Raw genomic sequence first — 18,469 nt, forward strand, 5'->3', positions numbered from 1 at the left:
AGATTAGAACCAGATTAATGGTTGGATTGTCAGTTTAGTTACGTAAGAGGCTAGGCTAATTCGAAAAACTCTAACGACTCTGGTAATTAAGGTTATTAGTCTTAGAAGTTACTTAGCATTGCTTAGTTGTCCAGCCGTCTTAGCTCAGTGGTAGAGCGCGTGACTTTTAATCCCGTGGCCGTGGGTTCGATCCCCACAGACGGCGTTTTGGTTTTCAATAACAGTACTGTAAAGTGTAAATATCCATGTTGTGGGAAATTAGTGGTAAAATGCTAAAGCAACTGCCACATTTATTGACGTAAAACCTGCGAATGTCGATACGAGTGATGTCTGAAGAGTGATCCTGAGATCTATGGATGACCAAAGTCATTTTGTGAATTCTCCATTTACATGCTACCTATTGTGCTGATTGAGTAGAGCCTCTTTCTTTCATTTATGACTGTTCTGGTATCAATGGTTGTGAGTTTTCTCTGTGCATGGTAAAATTGATGTAATCTTACGAGGTAATAAATTTGATTAGTTAAAGTGGATTTAATAAAAAAATATGGTCTTTTTTTTTTTTTTTTGATAATCCAGGTATCCGGACTTCTCACTTAGTCCGACTATCCCACCGCGTCCAACCGGAACTGGCGAAGAAGGTCCTAGAGGCCAAACGAAAACCATGTTAAATCCGCTATGACCGGAGCTCGAATTCGTGATGGCGGGCAACTCAGTCGAGGTTCCTTTACCACCGGACTACGAGGTCCAGCTAATATGGTTATTAGGAGTAGTGCTACATATATACTTCAATCATACACATGCTTTCGTGGCTGTCATTTGATGATAAACCTGAATTAATAGATTGAGTAATCTCAAGTACTAAATTATCTGTGTTTTGTTCGTTGTAATGTGAACATCAACTGTATATTTTTCAGTAATAATTTTATCAGCAAGTGGGATTTAATAAATAATTATTATTATATATAGATAGATAGAATGATGTTTCAACTCTTCAGCCGAAGAAATTAAATTATCTTAGAAAATATATAATTAGCTTGATCAATAGAGATATCTTGTAGTTTTATCATTTTTATATGTATGCATTATATCATAAAATGAAATTTATTTTGTTTTCTCTAGGATAAAATGTTACAGAAATAAAAACTAGTTTAAGAAATTGTAAAATATTCAAATTTGTTTGTTTAAAACAGATTCCACCCTTTCGTTTGTGTGCAAAGACGATAAAGTTCCATTGACTTCGGATACAAGGAATCAAAGAGATTAGTTAGTCCCACTGGCTTGTACGACAGAAGGAAAAAAATCCATAATAATTGGCCTAACAAAAGCGACGTGCTTGCTCTATCACGAAAGGGATCCAACTAGTCATAATAACAATTGTCCATTAATTTAGCCTTTAAAAACTAATTAGTTAGACATAATTATACAAAATTATTAGACTAGTTCTTACAAGCGATCCAAGTCTTGTACGTTTTAGTTATTAACTCCACTTGACAGGGAAAAAAATGAACTCGTATCTTTCATACACACATTATAGTAAAAAACAATGTTATGTTTGTGTTAAAAAGACGTGAGCTGATAGTTTATTTATTGTTATTTTACTAAAGTCATACAAAAATGTGACATAGACAAGGTCCTGGAAAAGAAACACTAGGTTTCATTAGTTTAATAAAAATAGCACGATGATTATATAAATCATCAAGGTGGATCATTACAGGATCATAACAACTGTGAAAGTGAGTTGAAAATACCATACCATCAATGGCTAAGAGAGCGGTACTGATAGGAATCAACTACGTAGGGACGAAGGCTGAGCTACGAGGGTGCGTCAACGACGTCCGTCGGATGCATGTAAGCCTCGTTGAACGTTACGGGTTTTCCGACAAGAACATCAAACTGTTGATCGATACTGATAGCTCTACCATCAAACCGACGGGCAAGAACATCCGACAGGCGTTGTTGGATCTGGTTCAACCCGCTCAACCGGGGGATGTTCTCTTCGTCCATTACAGTGGACATGGGACCAGGTTGCCGGCTGAAACTGGAGAAGACGATGATACCGGTTACGATGAGTGTATTGTTCCTTCTGATATGAATCTTATCACAGGTAAGTAAAAAAGACAATAGGCTTATATACAAGACGATTTTGAAAGCCATAAACAATTTAGTAAAAATTTTTTTAACAAATTATTTTTATAAGCGATTTTGGTAAACAATTTAGTTATTTTACATTTACTGACTTATGTTCACATATAAAAACTAGAAATTTTCTAGAGATCCAAAGCTTATGTTTCCTTTAGTTATGTCCAAGACCGGCTTTGCTTATATGTTGATAACTGATGGATATGTGGAATTTTATAGGCTTATTCGGTTTTGAATTAATTATAAATTCATATAAATTAAACATCTTTTTGAAAAAAAGTTTCGGTACAGGAGATAGTAATGAATATATTTGGATAACCTTTTATGTTGGAATCTAATTTTTATTTTGTGACGACTCTGTTTACAGATGATGATTTTAGGGATCTTGTGGATATGGCACCGAAGGATTGTCCCATTACAATAGTTTCAGACTCTTGTCACAGTGGTGGTCTCATCGATGAAGCCAAAGAGCAGATTGGAGAGAGCACAAAGAAGAAGAAGAAGAAAGACTCTGGAGAATCTTCAAGAACCAACAAGGAGACAGGAGTAGAGGAGACAGAGACCAAAGAGATTACTGATTTGGGGAGCAGATCTCTGCCATTAGAGACTTTGATCGATATGCTGAAGCAAGAAACAGGCAAAGATGATATCGAAGTAGGGAAAATCAGAACAACTCTTTTCGATATGTTTGGAGAAGATTCAAGCCCAAAGGTGCAGAAGTTCATGAATGTGATTCTAAGTAACCTACAAGAGACTACCACTGGTCAGACTAGTCAAGGTGATATATTGGAATCAGTTGCAAACCTAACTCAAGAGTTTCTTGAGCAGAAGATAAATGATGTTGTGATACCTGCGATCCACGAGGTCTATGCTGGTGCAATCAATGGTGCACTTCCGGATAATGGTATACTGATCAGTGGTTGTCAAACTGATCAAACATCTGCTGATGCAAGCCCACCGGGTCACCCGGAACAGGCTTATGGAGCACTAACCAATGCTATACAAATCATACTTAAGGAGACTAATGGTAAGATTAGTAACAAGGATCTTGTTTTGAAGGTTAGGAAACTTCTTAGGAAACAGGGGTTTGAACAACGACCGGGACTGTATTGCAGCGATGATTATGTGAATGATCAGTTTATATGCTGAAAAAAGTTTGGAGGGTTTTGTTGGTTTGGTTTCGTGTGGAACACGTTTTCTTATTTGTGTGGTGTGTTGCTTTGGTTTGTTATTGTAACTTTGAATTTGAATAAAGTGTAACTTTTGTTTTGTTCATTGGTTGTTGATTGACATTTAAAATAACTTTTCTTAAACGTGGTTATATCAGATTTTCCTAAATTTTTGTAAAAGCCTAACTTCTGTCACAAGAAACCTTGTTTTTGATAAGGAAACCATTGGTTTGACAAATAAAAAGCAAGGTGTTGAAACATGCGATGATAATGTGATAATAATAATTTAGCTATGATATAACATCGAATTGTTTGCGCCTACAAGAGATGTGTACACAACAACAAGCATCATTTCCTCACAATCTATACAAGGTTTGTACGTTTTAGCTTTCGTATGGAAGAAAGAACAAGCCATTGACGTTATTTTTCTTCTCTAACTGTTAAACCAATATTGGTGGCGTTTTGGATATTTTTGAATAATTAAAATATAGTTTCTTGTAAAAATAATGTAATTAGTTACATTAAGATAAGACTAATCTATGAAACAGAATATATATGGAATGGATTTTTTTTGAAACACTTATATATGGAATGGATATCTTTCATTTTATGGTAATAAACATTAGTATCTTTGACCGGAAACAAAGTACACCAGTATAAAAACGTGAATAAGGATAAGGTGTAACGTCTCACGATCAAACAAAAACAAAATAAAATTTGTAAAGCGGACCTTTTGAGGTATTATCAATGGCGAAGAAAGCAGTATTAATTGGAATCAACTATCCTGGAACTAAGGCGGAGTTACGAGGCTGTGTCAACGATGCTCGGAGGATGCACAAATGCCTAGTCGATAGGTTCGGTTTCTTGGAGAGAAACATCACCGAGCTGATCGATACTGACGACTCTTATACCAAACCAACTGGTAAGAACATCCGACGGGCGTTGTTGAATCTAGTTGAGACAGCTAGATCAGGCGATGTTCTAGTTGTTCATTACAGTGGACATGGGACGAGGTTGCCGGCGGAGACAGGGGAAGATGATGATACTGGTTATGATGAGTGTATTGTTCCATGTGATATGAATCTTATCACCGGTACGTAAAAAAAATGTTGAAACTGACTTTTACTTTGTCATATTTTTGGTGTGAAGTTGAACTTGTTGTTTATCACTTTGATTGATTTATATGTTGCTGAGAATGGTTGAGATCAAATGAATAGAATTGGTTAGGTTTAGAGTTCAATCATGTAGGAATCTGGATGATAGAAGCATGCATGGCTTGATGTTTTATGTGGTCAAAGTCAAATGCATTTTCTCATCAATTGTTCATTCATTTCAAGAAAATTTACAATTAATATTTTTATTAGACATCTTAACAACTTAAAAATCAATTCATACTTAAGATGAAAGTACACACCACCTTAAACATTTTGACAATCTCTCAAAACTAAAATAATTTTTACGATGAAAAGACATACTATTCCTAATTTCCTATTACTAATTAATAGATATATAATTTTTGCATAAAGGTTTTAGATTCACTCTTTTTAGTCTAAATATTCTTGATGCGGTGATTCTATTATCAGATGATGAATTTAGGGAACTTGTGGATAAAGTTCCAAAAGATGCACGCATTACAATCATCTCAGACTCTTGTCATAGTGGTGGTCTCATAGATGAAGCTAAGGAGCAGATAGGAGAGAGCACGAAGAAGAAGAAGAAACCAAAGAAAGAAGCTAAAGGCTCTTCAAGACTTGGAATCAAAGACTTCGTGCTTGAAACTGTGGAAGAAGAAGACGAAGAAACCAATATTGAAGAAAATATTGAGCTAGAAAATGGGGACAAAATCCATGTGGGAAACAAATCTCTACCTCTACAAACTCTTATCGATATCCTCAAGCTCGACACGGGCAACGATGATATCGAAGTTGGTAAAATCAGACCAACACTATTCAATGTGTTTGGAGAAGATGCATCTTCAAAGGTGAAGAAGTTCATGAAAGTGCTTCTAACAAAGCTGCAAGAAGGCGAAAATGATCATGGTGGTCTAATGGGAATGATTGGGAAACTAACGCAAGAGTTTATTGAACACAAGCTCAACGACAATGAAGAGTATGTTGGGAGAAAGCAAGAGGTCTATGCAGGTGCAAGCAAAGGTTCTATGGCTGATAACGGTATTTTGATTAGTGGTTGTCAAACTGATCAAACTTCAGCAGACGCGAGTCCTTTAGGTCAACCTGAACTGGCTTATGGAGCATTCACCAATGCTGTTCAGATCATACTCGAGGAGAGCAATGGTAAGATTACATATAAAGAACTTGTTATGAAGGCAAGAAAGCTTCTTAAGAAACAGGGCTTTACTCAGCGACCGGGCCTGTATTGTAGCGACGGTTACGTGAATGCTCCGTTTATTTGTTGATTGTAACATTCTCATAAAGTATTTGAAGTTCCGTGTTGGATAAGTTATGTGATGTCTGTATTTTGTTGTTTTGTTGTTGTAACTTTGAATGGATTGTCAACTGTTACTTTGTCACTTTCTCTTTAGTTATAACTTTTTTTTTTATATATTTAAAATGTTTATACAGTATACACCCAATTTCCAAAGCAACTGTTCGTTGGTCATTGGCTATGGATTTAATGATTTATCATACCTTTTTTAGTTGTTGACTTGTTGACCTATTAGTAATACTTCCGATTGTAATAAATATTTTATCAACCTTCGGTTTAAAATCTACGTACTAAGCAATTATTACCGACTTATTACGGTCAATTTGTAACATTGTAAAGCAAATTGATAACGAGATCAATTTCATGGCATTGATGTGCTTGATAAAAGAAAATACGAAGATAAACCAAAAAAGCGTAAAACAATAAGGTTTATGGAGTATAAAACTAAAGTTAAGATTATCAAATCAGTTTTAATTATATTTCTTCCGTTTTATAATATAATTTTTTAACTAAACATTTGGATATTTTAGCAAAAAAAAAAAGGAAAACTATAAACATTTAGATACTTAAAACATATATTAAAAAGGATAAATATAATTCAATTAATTATGGAAAATTGTAATGTATAATTGGTTACTTTATCGAATAAATGTTAAAATTAAATAGATATGTATACAATAATTTATATTTAAAACAAAAATACATCTAAAATAATTTATATTATGAAATAGATGGGTCTAAACTCTAAACCAATACGACCCGGTTACATTTTCAGAAATTATATATCACGAAAACTCTCAAAATTAAATAAAAATGGCTTTCTGCTCTGGGTATAGAAAAGATAACGCTGATAAAGTATTCTGAAATGCGTTAATCGTGTAATAACGTGACGAAAAAACAAAAAGAAATCAAGGGGCCACGTCAGATAGTACATTCTTATTCGTGGAAACGCGGACAGATAACCAATCAATCAATGAATAAAGAAACAATATTTTAACCAAAAACAAAATTAAAATTTATATATAATAAATCACTTTTGTCGGAAACACTCTCTCATCATCATTCATCATCCCTCTCTCTACGATCACAAAGACAGAGACTTTATTGATTCAGATTCAAACTCTATCCATCATCAAATGGCGAAAAAGGCGGTGCTGATCGGGATCAACTACCCAGGAACCAAGGCGGAATTGCGCGGATGCGTCAACGACGTTCGTCGTATGTACAAATGCCTCGTCGAACGTTACGGATTCGCTGAAGAAGACATCACGGTGCTGATCGACACCGATGACTCATATACCAAACCTACGGGGAAGAACATCCGCAAGGCGCTCGCGGATCTCGTCGGATCGGCTGATTCAGGGGATGTTCTCGTCGTTCATTACAGTGGACACGGTACGAGGTTGCCCGCGGAGACAGGGGAGGATGATGACACTGGTTTCGATGAATGTATTGTTCCTTGCGATATGAATCTGATTACTGGTGAGTTGCTCTCTTTTGTAATAGAGGATGATGATGATGATGATGGTAGGATCTGTTTAGATTATAGTGTTTTATGTTCTTATCTCGGATCTGATCGGGATAAATGATAAATAAGATGACTTTTGGTTAAAAATTCATTTTTAGTTGTGTTTAAAAAAAATCTCTAAGCTGTAATAATGTGTTTTATATGAATTACTGATTAGGCGGACGCATAGACCGATTTTAAAAATTTTTGTTTAAAAAAAATTGTTTTATTTAGGTCCGATTTGCCGACTAAGAGGACGTTTAGGCTGCAAACGATCATGTAGATGAGCTTGTGTGTGATGATTCTTGGTATTGTTGTTTTTGCAGATGATGACTTCAGAGATCTTGTGGACCGTGTTCCACAAGGTTGTAGGATGACAATCATCTCAGACTCTTGTCACAGTGGTGGCTTGATCGATGAAGCCAAGGAGCAGATCGGTGAGAGCCACAAGAAAGACGATGAGGAGGAGGAAGAGGAAGAGTCTTCTTCCCGGTTCGGGTTCAGGAAGTTCTTGCGCAGCAAGGTGGAAAGCGCGATTAGAGGGAACAAGAAGGACGAAGACGAGGCGGATGAGATCGAGACCAAGGAGATTGAGCTAGAAGACGGAGAAATGATCCTTGCCAAAGACAAGTCTCTGCCTCTCCAGACGTTGATCGACATCCTCAAGCAGCAGACAGGGAACGATGACATCGAGGTCGGGAAAATCAGGCCGAGTCTTTTCGACGCGTTTGGTGATGACTCGAGCCCCAAGGTGAAGAAGTTCATGAAAGTGATCTTAGGTAAGCTTAAAGCAGGAGAAGGAGAAGGTGGGCTGATGGGAATGCTTGGGAAGCTAGCTTCAGGGTTTCTTGAAGGGAAACTTAACGATGACGACTATGTGAAGCCTGCTATGCAGACGGAAGTTGGGAGGAAAGAAGAGGTTTATGCTGGTGGGTCTAGAGGTTCGGTTCCGCTTCCAGACAGTGGGATATTGATCAGTGGTTGTCAGACTGATCAGACCTCTGCTGATGCGACTCCGCCGGGGAAGCCAAGTGAAGCTTATGGAGCGATGAGTAACTCGATACAGAAGATATTGGAGGAGACGGATGGGGAAATATCGAACAGAGAGATGGTGACGAGGGCGAGGAAGGCGTTGAAGAAGCAAGGGTTTACTCAGCAGCCAGGTTTGTATTGCCATGATGGTTATGCAAATGCTCCTTTTATCTGTTGAGAAAACTATTCATGTTTTTATTTATACCGACCGTTGGTGATTCTGGTCGGGGAATAAGCCTGGGTTTTACTGTTTGATGGCATTTGTGTCTGTTAAAAGTTATGTGTGCTGTGTTTTGTGAGACATTGGTTTCATCTTGTTTTTATTGAGGACTATGTTTTTTTTTTTTAAATTAAGCTGTGTATTTTGGACATGCTTATATGACTGCTAAACTAAGTAAACGTTTAGCCAAAACGTTAGATGATAATATAGTATTACATATCTTGCCAAATTGCCATGTGATAGATATACACAAAAATGAAAGTCAAAGTGTCTTTCTCCTTTGAAAATGAAATAAATAAAAATACGAATAGGCATGGGGGGAAGAAGTTGGCTTGAGAAGGTTTGGTGTCTGTTTCTTCTTACATAGGACAATGTTTGTTTTTATCTCAATCATCGATCTCTTGAACCCATGCTAAATCTGCAAGACAACATAGCCACACAAATCAGTCGCCGAAGTAATCATCCAAGATGTAACTACATGTGAAAAGCTTTTGTAATAATACCTTGTAAAACAGTTTCTACAGCTGCATTAGGGATAGAGAGTCCCACTATTCGCTGATTATCAGTCGTCGTCTCTATGCGTATCACTCTGATTCTCTTGTGGCTTTGACGGGCCTGCACAAAAAGCACTGTAAGGTTCGCGCCAAAACCAAAGAGAGCGTTTGAGAAATTCTGCAAAGGGATTACTTGTTTGGAAAGAGCTTTCTCAATGGTTCCCCAGATGGGAAGAATGAGGCCACCCACAACGTTTACTTCCTGTATTCTTCTTCCTACTGTGCAATACTCTCCCAGCTTACACTTTGGTCCGTGCATACACTGTACCTCAGATACAAACTCATGTTATTATGAGCCATGTGGCGTAAACTTAAGCTACACCAAGTTGATTCTGTGCTAATCTATTTTTTCTGTCTGAGGAAAAGCGGTTCTATATAGATTCATTATTGATTGAGGAAGCAGACCTGTTTAGATGAAACTTCGTACTCGTCTTCCCAACCGTTACGAGCCTTCTCCAGAGATGAGAGTTTTCGGTATTTAGTTTTCAACTCTGAAAGAGACATCTCTCTGCAAAAAAAAAAAACATGAGTTTATACCAGCTTCTTAGTTAGAAACATGAAATGTGAAGGTACTGGCAATGGTGTGTAGATACCTGATCGACTCTCCTACCGCAGGACGGACAGTCTTAAACAACCCAGAGGCCGTACTGGAAATCCAAAAAAGGGCAATGAGATTTATTAATATTTGTTTTAAGGACCACATTTGACGCAAAAATGTATACAAAAAAAGATTACAGGGGAGAATAATTCACCTCTCAAATGCTAATATGAAGTGCCGTCTTCCTAACCATTCCCTTTTAGATTCATAAAAGCCATCACTAGCTGAACCAAGCCCATCCCTTCTCTTACCCTCTAGCATTGAACTTGCAGACTGGGAACACAATCAATCAATATTTTCATTCAATGTAGTTAAATTGGAGTTATTTACACAAAGCGATGGATATTGAAGTACCTCCCATGTAATACCACGATCTAGAGTGAAAGTAAAGAGCATAGTGGATGCACCAGACATTTGATCGACATGGACGGTCTGAAAATTTTAAATATTAGTAGGCACAAATATGCTAAAGAACCAAAAACAGAGGACGAGATATCAACCTTTGGAGTGGTCAGCAGCTCAACGCTATTAGCTTTCATATCCACAATTCCCGAATCAAAAGTTCCTTCAATGCGAGCATTATGTACAAGAACATCTAATATACTCGTAAACAATTCAAACAGCCTGCACAGAACAGGAGACCAAAGCATTAAAGACTGAAACAACTTCTAGTACTACAAAGCGTGAGCTTTCATTTGACGCATATTACCTATTCTGAATATCAGGTGGCAATCCCAAGAGGCGATTCAGAAATCGTCCAACATCATGCATGTCAGAATCAATAATGCGTCCTGATAACTTTCCAGTGTCTTTTCCATTAGCTGTATTGTCATCCATGAAGTAAGGTAAGAAAGGAGGTTACTACAAATAGAATTAAGTACAGTACGAAAAAATGAAAACCAGCAAAACTTACCCAAAACACTGTCCCTAACAATTCCTACAGCAATAAGCGCAGCCCTTGCCTTGGTTAAGAACTCTTTAATTGTTTCCGGTTCATCAGTCGAGCAGCCAGGAGGAACAACGGGTAATTTCTCCTGAAAAGTAAGCCATACAATATTTTACGCTCTATCCAATGTCACCGGTCCTAAATACTGAAGAAGCAACACGGGGTTTTATGAGGAGAACCTGCTCCATTATCCCTCTATACATCACCATCAAGGACTTCTTACCAAAGTTACTATCATAATTGTAAGCACTCAAAGAAGGCCCGGCCCTGCAATAGTACACCACACTATATTTTGAGATAATATTCTTGGCAAGGTGTTAAGTAATATCAAGCAACATGACAAACAGCTAGGAAAGGGTTTAGAGAGGTGCATGACTTTCCTGCGATCTCCCTGTGTTAAAGCACCAAGAGTTTCTAGTCTCTTTGCAACAATAGAGGCAAAGCGGCGTTCCCCACCAAGATTTGTGAAAAGTAGCCTGACAGGGCGGCCAAAACAGAGAACGCATCAGCTTCAGCAATTGATATCAGATGAAAAGGTATCAATTACTTTTGCAATTGTACAGGTACAAAATCAACTACACAAACGTTGTCATGCCAACCTGTATTCAGGTGCAGATGTCTGATTTGACCGGTGAGTTCTTCCAAATTGCTGAATCGCACGATCAGCACTCCAAGGAAGCTCTAATGTTAAATGAACCCTTCGTCTCTGCAGACAAATATAAAATATTTCCAAATTAACTAATACCCCAAAAGCAAACACGCGAAGTCCTTTGAGGCCATCATTCATAACGTCATTGGATCTTCCGAGCATTAGGTTCATGCAGAGAGACAACAAAAAAGTAGCTAAAAACTCGACAAACCTGATTTGCTGCCCTTCTATCTGCTTGCAACGAAACTCCAGCTGAACCAGCTTCAGAAATAATGGCAACAAACTTTTTGCCCTCCATAAACAGTTGTTTCTCGTGCATGTTGACCATTTCCATTGTTATATCCTTTCTAGAGACAAAAGTACAAGGATGAAAAGTAAATTACTGGTGCGTTATAACATAAACTACTTAGAATGAATTAGAGGCATTAACGAGGAAATAGAGAATGTGAGAGAGAGAAAGGTTTAAAACTTACGTGTTTCTTGCTTGATATGTAACACCTTTCCCATTAGACGCTCTTACAAGCATACCTCGCCTGCCTGTTATTTCTGCGACTTTGTCAGGGCCTCCAAGCTGCATTAAAACAGCACTAGCAATTTAGGAACATTCTTACGTTTCCAGAAATTAAATTTAACCACACAATTAAGCCTTTGGATACTACAACTTTTACAATCAACGCACCCTAACTGCCATTACTTGGATAAATGATTCACCTATACCACTCAACACCATCAACATAAAGCATTATTCCATAAAATAAAGGAGATTAACCTATTACCACGAGCTACTTCATATTTAAGAAAAATCAGAGACGTTTAGATGATAGTTACCTGATCGACGATATCATCTAAGGGATTGTTTGGAAGATTCAGAGACCGGATAATCTCTAAAATCTTTAATTTTCGTTCCAAGGCTGCTTCATACCTAACAAAATAGATAACCACTCTTAGAAAAACAAATATATATTTTGCTTCAATTATACGAGCAGGAAATTATCAAGACACATGTTGATATTCAAGATTACAGACCTTTTCTGCAATTCCGCAATGTAGACACGCCTTGCTTGAATGTACTCCTCTGTTTTTTCCTTGCAAGAATAGCATATCCATGCTTCAGATGGTAAGTCTGTAACTGGAGGAACTACACAATCTGGATGAAAAAGCTTGTCACATTCTGAACAATGGAGCAACTTCTTCCTTTCCTAGTTTCATCACAAGAAAAATTATTAAAACTCTTAAGCACAACGGAAATCAAGCTATCCAAGTTAAAAGCAACATACATCTTCCCCACTGCATATCTGACATATCTGGAACTCATCATCAGAATCATTAGAATCATCAGCAGACTCAGCTGCAATGAAAACACCACTGATTAGGAGAATGTACAGACCTTGAGTAATTAAGGCTCGATTAATAACAGACCAAGAGGATGCATCTCAAAAAGTAGGGATACCCCTATAGCAATTTCATATTGAAGATCTATAATAATACACTGCTACATCAATTTCAGGTTTTATAGATTGCAGTGTGTAGAGAAGCATATCAACACTTCCCCTCTTATAATTTGTCCCTAGTCCCTACAGCCTAAGCATCACGATTGTCTGTTCACTATGAAACCCACCTTCGGACTCCAAATAACTTTCATCATCACTATCTGGTTTCCACTTTGCCATCTTTCTTACTCTCCCCCTAACTGAGACACCAGGTGAAGCTGAATGCCTCTTCCTATGAAGTTCTTTAACACTATCATCCTCTGTAAAAGTCAACGATAGGAAAACTATGAACACGAGATCAACGCCAACATGGATTGAAAGCAAAAATTTTGACAGAGAATTAAGTTACCTGAGAGAGGTTCGGGCTGCTCTGGCAGGGGATAATTCTCTTCCACGAATTTCAACAGGAGCTCTCGAGGTCCCGAGACAAAATCATCAAGCTCAACACCCTATTGCAAGAAAAAGGGGGACAACATAATCAATCACGTAGAAATTAGGTAGATGGAATCATAAAAGGATACTCAAAATATATTTCCAAAAGCAGTATAAGAAGAAACGCACATATTTAGTTACAGCCTCTTCAGTTCGAGCCTCTCCGGTACTCTGAAGGCCAATAACCACACACTTGTTTGCTGATAAGGCTTTCTTAGCTAACCTTACAGTTACAGGAACTTTAGCTGACATACACAAGTGTCTAAAGAAACGCTGCAGTAACATTACATAGAGGAAATAGATCGATCAACCTCTGGGTTTAAGATGACAACCATCAATTGTAATAACACTGTCTATCTGCTATTTCTGGAAGTTTATACCTGATGGCTTGACCAGTATAGTCTCCACAATTGACTGGAATTTGGTTTCTCGTTAGGGAGAAAAGCATTTGCTGACAACATCTCTATCCGTAGCTCTGCCCAAAATTCTGCAGACTTATTGTACATTGCCTACAGAAGAAAGCAAGTAATTCAACACAAACAGCCTACTTTTTAATTTATTGACAGGGATCTCTGAAAAAGTGAAAATTAAAACAGGAGACAATAGAAATAATGAACTTGCTTGCCAAAAGTATCAAAGCACCATTCAGATTTTAAGTTAAGACCACAGGATTGGAAATTTCATAAACACAATAAAGCCTGCTAAATTTTTGTAAGAGCTTGGTTTTAAGCTTCATCAGAGACGGCTTAATCTTCATATTATACCAATTTGTTGAGCTTACATGCCATTACTTGATGGTAGAGCTAGATAGTCAATTGAGATATGTGCAGCTTTCAAGCAAAATAATATCTATATATAAAAAGAAGAAGATTTACCTCCATTCCTGCTTCTAAAGGAGCTTCAACAATCTCAAACTCAGCCCCTTTGTAGCTCAGGGTACGGCATACATACATCCCCCTATTACGAAGAAGGGATGTTAGAATGAATATGAGCAAATGTGAATGGCTTAAAAGAATGACACAGGCTTCTTAAACCTCGCTTTCATGTCCATGGCAACCAATTCCAAAGCTCCTACTCCACCTTTATCAAGCGCACCTGCACAAACCATTTTATGGAATCATTTGTATTTGTATATGCTCTAGACAGAAACTTAAAACTGACACTAAATGAATGCGTCTTTATCCAATTTAGCTTTAAAATAAAGCTTGTTGTCTACACAAGGCAAATAGGATAGAAAATAGAAATCGAAATGCTACCAAATTATATTCAAAAATAGAAAGAATAGAATACAGACCTAGAAATTTGCTAAAATCACTGAAACTTGTTCCAGCTCCCCAAAGTCCAAGCCTGACCATATAGCCCATGTTTCGTGGTTCAGATGCACCAGTAGCAGAACAATAAAGAACACGTGCTTGGGGGATCTTATCCTGTTTTTCCAAAATTCATAATCTCTAGTCAACTAGGGACCATTAAGTGTTCCAAACTAGAACATAAACTACATTATATGTAACTGAGACGAAGTAATCCAAAAAGAAAAAAAAACAAATGAGAGTATCTAAGATCACTCTTCAGATTCAGGCATTCAGTTTCAAGTAGCAGACCTGAATGTCAACAACTGCCTGCCCGATGCGTGTCGGCTGACTCCCAGCTTCAGGTACCAAATTTTTTGCTTTATGGCACTACATAAAAGGAACATTTAAGTAAATGAAGCTGTGTAACGTACTAGTAATTCGAGCTCTGCTCAAAATTGATGCAACCAGTGATCAAACAGTTTACCACACAGGGCATGCTTGCACACTGTTCAATTCATCAAAACGAGCAGAAGGACCATTTTTTACACTAAGGAATTAAATATACTAATTCGTGGATTTACTACCTCATCAAAGATCAAGAGACCATCAAAATCTGGTCCACACCACTGAACAAGCTGCTGCAAACGAGAACGCCCCTTCTCAGAGGAAGCAATAAGACTATTGTATGTCAAGAACACCACTCCGTCTTTAACACCAACATTCTTTGAGTCAAGCTTAGAATAGGGCAGCTTGTTCAAAGGATTCACTGCACGTAAAACACATAGCGTTACTAAGTAGCAGACGGAACGCAATTGGTAATCAGACAAGACATTCTGATGTTCACTTGACTGAAAGTTTCCAGGCTCAAAAATTATAAAATTCAACGAGACTAAGAATCACAAATCCAATTGGAATACAGTCCAACTTTAATTTATCTGAAATCATTAAGAATGCACAGTAATCAGTTATCCATAACAGTTCTAGGTATGACGACATCATAGATTGAGCTCAGAAACCCATTACCTGTATCAGCAAAGTGAATACGCTCTCTTATATCCCGGAACTAAAACATATATACTTTACATCGTAATAGTACAGCATGAGCCGATTAAAGCATTCAGCTATAACAGAAATCATTCTGATCCACTCTACTCTATACCATACACTATCAAAACACCATGAGCCGGGAAAAGTATCTAAAAGAAGCTTTAAGTATACCATAAGAGCATTTTGGACCCAAAAAATAGCGAATTACAAACTCAAATTGACAGCCAAAGTCAAGATAGTACCTCCAACGCATGTGGCACCCACATCATCCAAGTCCCTCCTTGCATCGTACTTCAAGTCTGAGCCAACAGAAATCCACCTACGTAAATTATAGAGAAAATGAAGCAAAGATAATTAGAACTCATCTCATCCCATCCCACTTTTATGTCATCCACGAGACCAAACAAAGGGACACTGTGAGCACAATTATGCATATATAGTATACTCAAATAAGCCAGATTGAATTGAGTTATTAACATTTAATCAAGGATGTAATTGACTCAGCAGAATCCTACTACAAGACTTACAAAGCTTTTCTCCTTCCATGTTTCCAATTCTCCCAAATCAACCCAGCAATTGTCCGCCCTTTCCCCACACCAGCACCATCTCCAACAAAAAATCCCGCTCTGGTACCATCAGCAAGGTGCTGAAGATGCCTCTATAATAAAAAAAAAAAAAAAACAATGTCAGACAAGAACAAGCACATCTGATACCATTAACCAAACTTTCCGCCATTTGATAAGCAACCTGACAAGCGTAAACTAATGTCTCAATCTGCAAGCACGACAAAGCCTTTGACTCTTCCAGCTCCTCCTTGATCCTGAGATCATAAGTGGGCTCTGGGGGCTGCACTGCAGACAGAGATGATGTTTCCACAATCGGATCAGGATGAGGAGGTCCAATTGAAAGCTTCGGTGGACGCTGCATTAAAAAAAAACATTAAAACTGACAATAAGATGATAACCAAAAAAACCAACTGTAAAAAGATGTGGCACTCACATAATCCATAAACGTTTCTCCCGCAGTTCCACCTTCATCCTCTTCCCTCTCAACTTCAATAGCTTCCTACAATACAGTGAATACGATCTCAACATTGATTAACCCAAACATATAAACAAACAACAACACATAGCATAATCCAAATAGCGATTAAATTGAGAAATTAAAACGGGAACAGACCTCGTTGACTTCTTCGGGAGGAGGCGGGGGAGGAACCGAGGGAGGAGCAGATTGAGATTGAGGAGCAGTTAGAGATCGATTCAGCTTAGAGACATCAACCGCGAGCTCCACGTGGCACTGAGGGCAAGAGAACCTCGCGAGCCCATGCGGGACATTGAGAATCGCCTGGCAGTTAGCGCAGGGCAACTGCATCTTCGTCGGATCGATTCCGTGCGCCGGAACCGGAGGCCTGGGAGGCTGAGGCTGCTGCTGCTGCTGCAGATTCATAGGTTTCAGCTGCTGCTGCGGCGGAGGAGGAGGAAGCGACTGAATCGGCGGCGGCGGTTGCGTCCGTGCCCTAGAAAGAAGCTCCGGCGGTAGCATTTGGGGGAGCTGGCAAGTGGGGCACGAGAACTCCACCACGCCGGTTTTGACCCGAAGAATCACGCGGCATCCCGCGCATCTGACCTGAACGTCGCCTCTCGGAGGACCAGAGTGCGGCGGAGCGGGGAGCGGCGGAGGGGGCTGAGGCGGGGGTTGCGTCATTGATTGATTTCTAGGGATCCGAGCAAGGGGAGGCAAGGATCCTGTGAGAGAGAGGAAGGAGACGAGTATGTATGAGTGTAAGTAATGAATTTTAATCGTCAGAGCGCGAAAGGTTCTTCTTCTTCTTCTTCGTCTTCTTCGTCTCCTTCTCGATTTTTGGTTTCAGATTTTTTCCCCTTTTTTCTTTATTAATTGGTTGGTCTTTGGTTTATCGTTCAAGTACTGTAACGAGAAAGAAAACCACCTATGTGTACCGGTGAGGGGTGGATGGAGCACGTGGCGTCACGTGACCTACCAGCTCATCGTTTGTTTTGGTTAGTTGGTTTGGGCCTTTTAACCATATAAGCATGATCTTTAGAATTTTGTTATTTAAACATTGTGTTTGGGGCTTTGTGAAATATGAAGCCATTTTTTGGGCCTTCACTGTGATGTAAAGGGGTCTGCTTACATTCAAATATTTTTCAATTTTACAAACCTTTTTATTTGTTGGTGTGCTCTTCTCTATTATTGAAGTTGGACTATGATACAAGAGCATGGTTGGTTAAACTGAATGAACAAATCTAATTTTCTTACAAATATTTTGCTTTATATTTTTTTGTAAAACAATAACAACCAAAAAAATTTGGTTGTAAAAATCCTATTTACTAAAATTATATTTTAAAACTGAAAAAATCTGGTTTGTGTAAAATCTATTTTTATATTTTACAACATATGCAATTACATGAAATACGTCTACATCTCACAGTTTATAGTAAATAGTTACGACTATAGTATAGCCAATCTTATACTATCAGACTGCTTATATATGGAGACTAATTTTGATACATGGAAGAAGTTTCACCCAAAATATATGAATGCATGTAAATGGACACAAATTCATAATATATAGCAAATTAATTTAGTTGACATATAAAAGTTTCCCTGTATAAATGTCATTAGTCAGCTCATCCGTAACAAAAGTTTAACTGATAACAAACAAGCAGTACAGTCCCTTTCTCATGATTGTGGACAATTTTTTTGACCTCAAGCTTCGACAATTCTTTTGATAGTATAATAGAGTTTCGACATTTAAAACAATGAAAGCATATCTACAAACAAGCAGGTATGGTATGTGTTCCGCATTGACTATTACCAACACAGCCAACTACCAGCAACTCCAGCTAACGGAGTAGTATTATACCCATGATTGGAACGACGAATGTAATGGTTTCGCTCGCATTTAGTTCGGTTAGGTTGAATCATAAT

At 38.1% G+C, this 18,469-nt stretch overlaps 4 protein-coding genes and 1 non-coding gene across 5 annotated transcripts; 4 read left to right on the forward strand and 1 right to left on the reverse strand.

Moving 5' to 3' along the window:
- The first annotated feature begins 3 nt into the window (after positions 1 to 3).
- LOC103832407 (metacaspase-6) lies at positions 4 to 3,412 on the forward strand. The gene is made up of 2 exons (XM_009108405.3): positions 4 to 2,104; positions 2,507 to 3,412. Exons 1-2 carry the CDS (start codon positions 1,759 to 1,761, stop codon positions 3,286 to 3,288), a joined length of 1,128 nt encoding a protein of 375 aa, XP_009106653.1. The 5' UTR covers positions 4 to 1,758; the 3' UTR covers positions 3,289 to 3,412.
- TRNAK-UUU lies at positions 134 to 205 on the forward strand. The gene has a single exon. It is a non-coding gene; the product is annotated as a tRNA-Lys (tRNA).
- Positions 3,413 to 3,526: 114 nt separating the features above from the next.
- Positions 3,527 to 6,213, forward strand: LOC103832408 (metacaspase-5). Its single transcript, XM_009108406.2, has 2 exons — positions 3,527 to 4,401; positions 4,892 to 6,213. Exons 1-2 carry the CDS (start codon positions 4,056 to 4,058, stop codon positions 5,722 to 5,724), a joined length of 1,179 nt encoding a protein of 392 aa, XP_009106654.1. The 5' UTR covers positions 3,527 to 4,055; the 3' UTR covers positions 5,725 to 6,213.
- Positions 6,214 to 6,788: 575 nt separating this feature from the next.
- Positions 6,789 to 8,669, forward strand: LOC103832409 (metacaspase-4). The gene is made up of 2 exons (XM_009108407.3): positions 6,789 to 7,235; positions 7,587 to 8,669. Exons 1-2 carry the CDS (start codon positions 6,890 to 6,892, stop codon positions 8,468 to 8,470), a joined length of 1,230 nt encoding a protein of 409 aa, XP_009106655.1. The 5' UTR covers positions 6,789 to 6,889; the 3' UTR covers positions 8,471 to 8,669.
- A 24-nt stretch (positions 8,670 to 8,693) lies between these two features.
- Positions 8,694 to 17,449, reverse strand: LOC103832410 (protein FORGETTER 1). The gene is made up of 32 exons (XM_009108408.3): positions 16,700 to 17,449; positions 16,520 to 16,585; positions 16,268 to 16,441; positions 16,048 to 16,178; positions 15,763 to 15,839; positions 15,058 to 15,239; positions 14,783 to 14,860; positions 14,476 to 14,608; positions 14,216 to 14,276; positions 14,057 to 14,138; positions 13,562 to 13,690; positions 13,311 to 13,454; positions 13,099 to 13,198; positions 12,878 to 13,009; positions 12,537 to 12,607; positions 12,286 to 12,458; positions 12,088 to 12,181; positions 11,733 to 11,830; positions 11,471 to 11,606; positions 11,210 to 11,316; positions 10,991 to 11,086; positions 10,790 to 10,877; positions 10,578 to 10,698; positions 10,374 to 10,485; positions 10,165 to 10,288; positions 10,019 to 10,096; positions 9,819 to 9,937; positions 9,660 to 9,713; positions 9,472 to 9,574; positions 9,200 to 9,328; positions 9,016 to 9,127; positions 8,694 to 8,930 (listed from the first exon to the last, which is right to left on the reverse strand). The coding sequence occupies exons 1-32, from the start codon at positions 17,222 to 17,224 to the stop codon at positions 8,899 to 8,901; spliced, it is 3,861 nt and encodes a 1,286-aa protein (XP_009106656.1). The 5' UTR covers positions 17,225 to 17,449; the 3' UTR covers positions 8,694 to 8,898.
- Between the last annotated feature and the right edge of the window lie 1,020 nt (positions 17,450 to 18,469).

The sequence above is a fragment of the Brassica rapa genome, chromosome A07 (assembly GCF_000309985.2).
Source record: "Brassica rapa cultivar Chiifu-401-42 chromosome A07, CAAS_Brap_v3.01, whole genome shotgun sequence".
Lineage (NCBI taxonomy): Eukaryota > Viridiplantae > Streptophyta > Magnoliopsida > Brassicales > Brassicaceae > Brassica > Brassica rapa.

Bases quoted from the DNA above. Each gene is read 5' to 3' on its own strand.
- LOC103832407 (XM_009108405.3), top strand. From the start codon at position 1,759: ATGGCTAAGAGAGCGGTACTGATAGGAATCAACTACGTAGGGACGAAG. The intron at 2,105-2,506 runs GTAAGTAAAAAA...CTCTGTTTACAG, and splicing joins TGATATGAATCTTATCACAG to ATGATGATTTTAGGGATCTT.
- LOC103832408 (XM_009108406.2), top strand. From the start codon at position 4,056: ATGGCGAAGAAAGCAGTATTAATTGGAATCAACTATCCTGGAACTAAG. The intron at 4,402-4,891 runs GTACGTAAAAAA...TTCTATTATCAG, and splicing joins TGATATGAATCTTATCACCG to ATGATGAATTTAGGGAACTT.
- LOC103832409 (XM_009108407.3), top strand. From the start codon at position 6,890: ATGGCGAAAAAGGCGGTGCTGATCGGGATCAACTACCCAGGAACCAAG. The intron at 7,236-7,586 runs GTGAGTTGCTCT...TTGTTTTTGCAG, and splicing joins CGATATGAATCTGATTACTG to ATGATGACTTCAGAGATCTT.
- LOC103832410 (XM_009108408.3), bottom strand. From the start codon at position 17,224: ATGACGCAACCCCCGCCTCAGCCCCCTCCGCCGCTCCCCGCTCCGCCG. The intron at 13,455-13,561 runs GTATAAACTTCC...ATGTTACTGCAG, and splicing joins TATACTGGTCAAGCCATCAG to CGTTTCTTTAGACACTTGTG. The intron at 10,878-10,990 runs GAAAGTCATGCA...GTACTATTGCAG, and splicing joins TTAACACAGGGAGATCGCAG to GGCCGGGCCTTCTTTGAGTG.